The sequence below is a fragment of the Arachis ipaensis genome, chromosome B05 (genome assembly GCF_000816755.2).
Source record: "Arachis ipaensis cultivar K30076 chromosome B05, Araip1.1, whole genome shotgun sequence".
Taxonomy (NCBI): Eukaryota; Viridiplantae; Streptophyta; class Magnoliopsida; order Fabales; family Fabaceae; genus Arachis; species Arachis ipaensis.
This window is the reverse complement of record NC_029789.2, coordinates 149,070,187-149,078,059: the sequence shown is the minus strand read 5'-3', so window position 1 is coordinate 149,078,059 and position 7,873 is coordinate 149,070,187. Positions and strand designations below refer to the sequence as shown.

The 7,873-nt window shown below is 36.3% G+C and overlaps 3 protein-coding genes across 6 annotated transcripts in view; 2 read left to right on the top strand and 1 right to left on the bottom strand.

Annotated features, from left to right (window-relative positions):
* LOC107641575 (MRN complex-interacting protein) lies at positions 963-2,733 on the bottom strand. Of its 2 annotated transcripts, none has more exons than XM_016345059.2 (4): positions 2,482-2,708; positions 2,087-2,408; positions 1,789-1,917; positions 963-1,483 (listed from the first exon to the last, which is right to left on the bottom strand). In XM_016345059.2, the coding sequence occupies exons 1-4, from the start codon at positions 2,536-2,538 to the stop codon at positions 1,206-1,208; spliced, it is 786 nt and encodes a 261-aa protein (XP_016200545.1). In that variant the 5' UTR covers positions 2,539-2,708; the 3' UTR covers positions 963-1,205. The 2 variants fall into 2 exon arrangements, with proteins under 2 accessions (XP_016200545.1, XP_020959045.1); XM_021103386.1 differs by having other exon boundaries at positions 1,323-1,478; positions 2,482-2,733.
* Positions 2,804-5,098, top strand: LOC107644987 (DEAD-box ATP-dependent RNA helicase 39). The gene is made up of 5 exons (XM_016348980.2): positions 2,804-3,328; positions 3,977-4,060; positions 4,179-4,355; positions 4,464-4,604; positions 4,720-5,098. Exons 1-5 carry the CDS (start codon positions 2,825-2,827, stop codon positions 4,882-4,884), a joined length of 1,071 nt encoding a protein of 356 aa, XP_016204466.1. The 5' UTR covers positions 2,804-2,824; the 3' UTR covers positions 4,885-5,098.
* LOC107644984 (DEAD-box ATP-dependent RNA helicase 39) overlaps positions 5,484-7,873 on the top strand; it is a gene marked incomplete at its 5' end in the record, with an annotated part of 4,528 nt that continues 2,138 nt past the window's right edge. For all 3 annotated transcript variants that reach the window (XM_021103383.1, XM_021103382.1, XM_016348977.2), the window contains 6 exon segments: positions 5,484-5,946; positions 6,297-6,392; positions 6,478-6,666; positions 6,755-6,895; positions 7,317-7,457; positions 7,715-7,857. In XM_021103383.1, the coding sequence (XP_020959042.1) occupies positions 5,484-5,946; positions 6,297-6,392; positions 6,478-6,666; positions 6,755-6,895; positions 7,317-7,457; positions 7,715-7,857 (1,173 nt within the window).

Sequence of the window (7,873 nt, the reverse complement as noted above, 5' to 3'; positions counted from 1 at the left end):
ATATAATATAAAAATATATATTTAATAATTTCAAAATATATCATAGAAATCAATTTATGTGCTTGATTTAGTAGCATATCTTAAACGGGAAAAAGAAGCTACGTTTCCATAAAAAATAGAAGCAAAAACTAATGGCTAGGAATTTATCTTTGTACCAGACCATATATATAAAAGGCTATAAAATATATGAATCAAGAACTTTGTTGTGGGGAGTATGATATAACCACCCCTCATGGGACATTTTCAATAAAGAGATAGGTTGGCAATACCATTGTTGTGACTAATTTGATTTATTTATTTATTTTGGCAATCTACTATCATCATATGCAAGTACCAGTGAAGATAAATTAAGCATAATCAATTAATGATTATTATTATTATAGAACAAATAAGTTATGTCAATACTAGAGCTGTTTATGGTTTGGTTAATTCAAAAATTAAACCTGTTTTTGGGTTAGTCAAAAATATAATTTAGTTAATTAACCAAATTAATTTTACGTGATAAAACTGGTTATTAACTGGTTAAAAATTTAAAAATCGATTTTTAACCGATTATAAAAATAAAAACCAATTTTAGAAAATAACCAATTTAAAAAAAAAACCAATTTTTTACATAAAAATTGGATTTTTCAAAAAAATAAAGAATAAAAAATGGTTTTTAACCGGTTAAAAACCAATTTTAACCGGTTAAAAATCGATTTTTACAAAAAAATCGGTTAACCAATCTAAACATATAAAAGTTGCATAAAATTTAATTTTGGTTTTAGTTAACTGGTTAAAAATCAATTTTTAAAATTATTTTATTAAATTGATTATCCAAAATATGATTATGATTTTTTAACCTGGTTAACTACAATTTGATTATTTTATGAACACCCCTAATACTCACAGTTGGACTAAAAACATCAAATTTTAACTGCATTGAGTGCGCAAGTGATATGAATTGTTGCAATTGATTTTAGCCTTTTAGGAACTAGGAAGAGTGTGATACCAAAGATGAAATACAAGCAACACAATACAGTGCCATGGAGATTGGAAACATGAGTTGTATTACGAAGATATATCATCGTGGAATTGCGGGTGTAATTTGAACAAATATCACGTGACATTTACCTTTTCCGATGCTAAAATAATATTTTTCCTCCCTGCAAAAATTACTTTACTAATTATTAATACACATGAAACCTAATGGACTTCGATATAATTCACATAAAATCCGGGTGAATATCATCTTCCACCCTTTCCTCGTTAGTCATATCTTGTAAGAAGCTGTTGCTACATGGCTTAAAGTTGTCCTTGAAGTTGATGGCTCTCTCCCAACCAAGTTCTAAGTTGCCATTGTCCTCATCTAATATGTAATCACTCCATTTGGAGCTTGTCTTGCTGATTGTTGGTTTGCAATTTTGAGTCCTTTGATTAGATAAACTCCTCATTGAATTGCTTTCAATCAATGGTTTTTGCTGTTTATCTTTCATTAGCTTCTCTGCGACAATGAAATGGTAAAGAACTCTAAAACCAATTATTATGCAACAAGGTACATGATCCATGAATGATGATAAATTCATCTTGTGCCAAATGATTGCCACCCACCATAAAGTTTGGAAATATGAATAAGACATTTTCAGTTGTAAACAATTGTACAGTGTGAAGCACAGATGGAATTTCATCAGAATTATGGTTGAACAATTTCGAAGAAAAGGAGTCCCCATGTATTCATTGAACATAAACTTTGTCTCTCACAGCCACACATGCAAAGAAAACTAGAAAAATGAAAGAACATTCATTCACCTCGAGAATTTCGGAACACTGGCTCTTTGAAAAGCTTGGCACTTTCTTCTGAGTTCTCATCAGACTTACGTTTCTTGAACATAACATTTTCCAACTCAGTCACAATCACTGGCTCAAAACCATCTCCTCCTGTTTAGTTCAATCCAAAGTTATAAGAACAAGCTAGCTACTCCAGCCATACAATTCTGATATGTTGTGATTATGGTAATGATTCTATCAATTTAACAAATAACAACATTAAATTACATTTTAATTTATTCGATTATGCATGCATTGAATAATTGATTGCAAAATTAACCTCCTTGTTCTTGTTCTGCTTCTTTGATGGTAAGATCATGATGATCCTCTTGGTCAAGGTATGCAGTCCAATCGATTCTTCTCTTCTTTTCCGGGTTGATCGGAAGCTCGATCTCGTCATCGCGATGTTCCGACAGTGAACCTAGGGTTCCAGCTTGGAGCCATTCTCCGTCGTCGACGAGCTTCCGGGACATATTGAAGCTCTGGACGAACTTGCGGAGGTCCTTGGCCATGAAACCCTGAGCGAACACCTTCCGAACCGATTGCTTCTGGTTACACACCGCGCAGTTCCACTTGTTGCTGCTCTTCTTCTTCTGCTTCACCTGAAAAAATGGAAATCAACAAAAGACGAGCGATCTGAGAAAGAGAAAGAGAAATGGTAGAGAGAGTATGTACCTGCATGGTGGAGCATTGGCAGCACTGGACGGCGATGAAGACCGTAGACGACGACATCGATGATGCTGCGCGCAGAGCCTGTTTGGGACGATGGAAAATTTTCGAAATCTAGAGAAAATTTTCTTCGTCCGTAGTTTTCTTTATTTTGGCGCCATTTTTTGGAGGCTTTAAAATTTGGGCTTAGGAAACAAATTTGGGCTTGTAGCCCAAATATTTCTGTCAGGCCCGTTTAATTCTAACCCAAAAATAACTTCTTCTTCTTCTTCTTCTTCATGTTCTTCATGTTCTTCTTTTGCTCGAGGGCGAGCAACATTCTAAGTTTGGGAGAGAGAGAGAGAGAGCAATGAGAAGAAAAGGGAGAGAGCTTCTTAACCTATGTATCTCTCTAAGCTCCCCATTGAAGCCTGAACCATGTGCATCTTCTTTTCATGGGGCTTCTAGAACTTTCTCACCATTTTCCGCTTCTTCTTCTTCCTTCTCCTCCTCCTCCAGCACCCTAACCCCTTGTGTTGAAGATGAAAAGGCTTCGGCAGCGTCCAAGACGCAGAAAGAATCAATGATTTTGGAAGAGTTCAGACAAAGGAAGCTGAAAGGGACTTCATCAAGTTCTTCTTCTCCTGATGGCGGTGCTGAGAAGAAAGAGGGGGAGTCCACTATGGTGGTTTCCAACTTCAGGGAGTTGGGTGTGGCTGAGGAGCTTGCTGAGGTTTTGGAAAAGATTGGTGATGGTGTTCCGAGTGAGATACAATGTGTTGTTATTCCAGCTGTTTTGGAAGGGAAGAATTTATTGTTGAGTTCACCCGCTGAACCTGACCGAACTTTGGCTTACCTGTTGCCCCTTATTCAGGTTCACTCATTGCTATTTTTCCCCTTAAAATTGGTGCATGTTAAGTATAGAAAAACCTTGTAGTTTTTAATTATTGTTTCTTAATAATCATTCTGTTGTTATAGTTATAAGATTATTTTGAAGGTTAGTTTAGGATACCATTAGGGAAAATTAAGGTCCAAAGTAGTCACTGTGATTGGTCGCGAGCACTAAAATAGTTCTACTCCAATGTACCAATAAATTGGCAAAACTGCACCGTGGTAGTCCCTAACGGCGTGATGAGTCACTTGATGGAAAAAGGGCTAAGGGACTAACATGAGACACTTTTTCGCAAATCTTAGGGATGTAATTGGTGCAGTGCAATTGAAATTTTGGGGCTCTGTGGCTTAACTAGGAGAATTAATATCCTGAGTTAGTTGTCATGATCAAGGGTTCTAAGCACTATTCTTTTGGAATCACTTTGTTTAGTGACATAACTCATTATTTATGTATGATGTCATCTTCAATTTATTTTTGTTGTGATGATTGATGATTGATGATACTGAAACCTGAGGAGAAATTTGGTTGAAGCTTTAGTATTTGGTTCCTTCTATGTTTGTTTTCACTGGGATTTGTTAACCAACAAGAATAAATGGAAATATGACCTGAAGAATGTGTTTACTTGTGTAGCTGCTGCGACATGGCGAGGTTGGTTTGGATTCAAAGCATCCCAGAGCCATTGTGCTTTGTGCTACCGAGGAGAAAGCTAATGAGGTAGTTGATTGTCCTCAATCCCACTACCATCATCATCATTCATCACCTTGTCTGCTTAGCCCTATAAACTGAAGATTCTAAATTGATTTTGACTGTTGCAAATTGTTATGGATCTCAGTGTTTTAGTGCTGCAAAATATATCATGGAGATTGCGGAAGTGAAGTTGGCAAAGCAACGTTCTTCCCCAGATAATGAGCATTCAAATGTCTCAATTGGTCTTCTAGTCGGAACCCCTTCTGAGATTATTCAGTACGTTGAAGAGGGAACTGTTGTCCCTGCTGAAATAAGATATATGGTTAGTACCACTTTATAAAATTCAGTGTCAAGATCTGTGAAAAATGTATCTTGGATTACCATAGCTACTGGCACTGATCACGCTCGAATGTCTCATGTTTCCGAGCAGGTTTTGGATGATGTAGATTTCATGCTTGGTAGTGGCCTTGGTTCTAACATCCACAAGATTCTCGAACCATTGCAAGATCATGAATCAAAATCTTCTTACAAAAGATTGCAAACCATCCTAGTTACATCGCCGATCACCGAGGTATGAATGCATGATGAAGAACTGTTCCCGTTATACTTGAGTTCCTTAAGAAGATTTAATATGCTTAGACCTCCATGTTGCTGGTTGTTATTGTGAATTTATCTTGTTATGACAGGTTTTGGGTGATGAATCCCCCATTGTGAAGCATCTTGAGCGTGATCATGCTGGAAATATTTCTGCAATGTCTTTGGAAATGGATCAAAGAGAAGTGTTCCAATATACAGAGTCCCTGGATGCTCTTAGGAAAAAAGTGGCAGAGGCCATGGACACCCTTGTGTAAAAAGTATAATGACTTCAAAGTAATGGATTTTTATCATCTTTTACTGACCAAACACCGAAGATTTTGGGTTCCTCGTGTCTGTGATGTATATATTGTTTTTCTGTTCTCAAGTTCTAACTTAGCATTCTCAAGTTCTAACTTAGCAGTGACTTGGTTAAACTTTAGTTGCTAATACATGTTAATGCAAAGTTTAAGGTGCAATTCAAACATGTAATGGAAAAGTAACTCCATAAAATTAAAATGTCCTCACTTAGAAGTGGGAAAAAAAAAAAAAAAACCTTGAAATGGATTTAGTGAAAGAGTATTTTTCGGTCATGTTGCATAAACACCAAAGATATGAATAAAAATATAAAAGTTAGTTATTTTCATATTTATAAAAAAGTTGATTGTTTTAATGATTAATTAGTGTTCTGGATAACAATGTTATTTGTATATAAAAAATTAGTTATTAATTAGTAAAAAGTAATCATGGAACAGTTATTATTTAGCATTTTTAAGTAGTTTTATTATACTATTGTAAACATATTGATTTTTTGGTGACTTAAATAAAATAAACAAAGAAAAACAAAATAAATAAAATAAAGAAATTGTTTATGCTGCAATCTCATCCCACTCCTCACGCGCTCTAAGCCCATCATCAATGTTCCGCCGCCACGGTTCAGGACCTTCTGTTCCGTCGCCACCGCACCGGAAACTTCGGACACCGATCACCAGACGAAGCACTCCGTCCTCCTCGAGAAGCTCAGAGTGAGACATCTCAAAGACAGTGCAAAGAGCTCAGAACTCAAGAATAAGGACCAAACAAAGAAGAATTCTTCTTCTTCTACTGGTGAAAATGAGAGTTTTGATGGGGTGGTGGTGAAAAAGAATAAGCTTGTCGGGAGTTTTGAAGAATTGGGTTTGAGTGAAGAGGTTATGGGTTCTGTTAGGGAAATGAGTATTGAAGTTCCCACTGAGATTCAGTGTATTGGTGTTCCTGCTGTCTTGCAAGAGAACAGTGTTGTGTTGGGTTCTCACACTGGCTCTGGCAAAACCCTTGCTTACTTGCTTCCCCTTGTTCAGGTACACTCTTCTTCATTCTCTATGGTTCACGATTCACTTGTGTTCATTTCAGCTCAGAAATTTGCAATTTTTGAATATTTGCTTTCATGATACTTCCATTCCGTGTAAATAGTTAAATTTAGTTGCTTGATGTGTGAAATGTCTTTTTGCATATCAGTCTAACTTGTTATTGAAATATTTGTCTGCTACACTACATTCGTTTCTCATGTTATTGAGCTTTATGACTTGAAGCACTAGTGTGTTTGAATGAGCTTAAAGAAAGGAATTATATCTTCAAACGTAATATTTTACAAAACATGCTTTAATCTTATATTTGAGCCTGTTGAGACAACGCCAATTTGTTGCTGTAGTTGCTAAGACGGGACGAACAGTTGAATGGAATACAGTTAAAGCCCAGGAGACCTCGTGCTGTTGTGCTATGCCCTACGAGGGAGTTGTGTGAACAGGTTTTTTTTCTTTTGATCATTTTATGAATCACTCAAAAATTCTCTTATGACTTACATGAACTAATATAAAATGGGATTTGTTTAGGTTTTTCGAGTTGCGAAATCAATTAGTCATCATGCACGGTTCAGGTGCACAATGGTAAGTGGTGGTGGCCGTATTAGGCCTCAAGAGGATTCACTTAATAACCCCATTGATATGGTAGTTGGTACCCCTGGAAGGATTCTTCAACATATTGAGGAGGGCAACCTGGTGTATGGCGACATCAAATACTTGGTGAGTAATCCACAATCGACTAATTCCAATATACAATAATTTGCTACAATAATGAATTGGTACAATAATTAATATATTTGTTCTGCAGGTATTGGATGAGGCAGATACAATGTTTGATCGTGGCTTTGGTCCTGATATACGCAAATTTCTGGCCCCATTGAAACATCGTGCATCAAAGTCTGATGGCCTAGGTTTTCAGACCGTCTTGGTAACTGCAACAATGACAAAGGTATGCTGATCTGTGCCACAATCTGCTAAGTAAATTTAAGGGAATAAAATTCTCACGAAGTGGTAGTGTTTTATTTCTTTCTTTTATAATTGCATCACTATAATCTCTTCAATCTTCCTTCTATCATGTGAAGATATAATATTTCCTATTACAATAATATAACTATATAATCCAACACATGCTTGTGTTCAATTGTAATTTCTGGCTTTTCAGAATATACTACAAATGTACAATAAATAAAGTGCATTTATATGAATCTGGAAACAAGACATCATGTAATGATCTTTGTAAGGAGGACACTATAGTGGTTATGTTTTAGAATGTTGCTCACTCACCTTCCATTTGTTTACCCTTGGTTGAAATCGTTCTATGGCTAGAAGTTAAGAATAAGTCATCAATCTGACTTTTTTAAGTTTTGCAGGCTGTGCAAAAGCTAGTTGATGAGGAGTTTCAGGGCATTGTACATCTGCGAACATCAACATTGCATAAAAAGATTTCTTCTGCTCGTCACGATTTTATTAAACTTTCGGGTTCTGAGAACAAGCTGGAAGCATTACTTCAGGTATCCTGCATTTTTCCACCAGCCTCATCACGCCAAACACATTGACATTTATGGTTTATTTTGGGGATCAGTGTAGCTTAAGTAGCACAAATTGACTTTCTATTCATGTTAGGTAGTGGAATAATCGTCATTTGTTGCTGGTGTTATTTAGGAGTTAGGACTTAGTAGATATTGGCATATTGGTGCTGTGCTGGCAATAAAAATGCAACCTCTCTCTCCCTTTCCTTTTTTAGTAAGTAAATATCATGTGATGGCAGGTACTTGTGCCAAGCCGAGCAAAAGGCAACAAGGTGATGGTTTTTTGCAATACTTTGGACTCTAGCCGTGCAGTGGATCACTACCTTGTTGAAAATATGATTCCTACTGTCAACTACCATGGGGAAGTACCAGCAGAGCAAAGGTGAAGTACAAACAAC

Bases quoted from the DNA above. Each gene is read 5' to 3' on its own strand.
- LOC107641575 (XM_016345059.2), bottom strand. From the start codon at position 2,538: ATGTCGTCGTCTACGGTCTTCATCGCCGTCCAGTGCTGCCAATGCTCC. The intron at 2,409-2,481 runs GTACATACTCTC...CCATTTTTTCAG, and splicing joins GCCAATGCTCCACCATGCAG to GTGAAGCAGAAGAAGAAGAG. The intron at 1,484-1,788 runs GTGAATGAATGT...TCATTGTCGCAG, and splicing joins AGTGTTCCGAAATTCTCGAG to AGAAGCTAATGAAAGATAAA.
- LOC107644987 (XM_016348980.2), top strand. From the start codon at position 2,825: ATGAGAAGAAAAGGGAGAGAGCTTCTTAACCTATGTATCTCTCTAAGC. The intron at 3,329-3,976 runs GTTCACTCATTG...TTACTTGTGTAG, and splicing joins ACCTGTTGCCCCTTATTCAG to CTGCTGCGACATGGCGAGGT. The intron at 4,356-4,463 runs GTTAGTACCACT...GTTTCCGAGCAG, and splicing joins CTGCTGAAATAAGATATATG to GTTTTGGATGATGTAGATTT.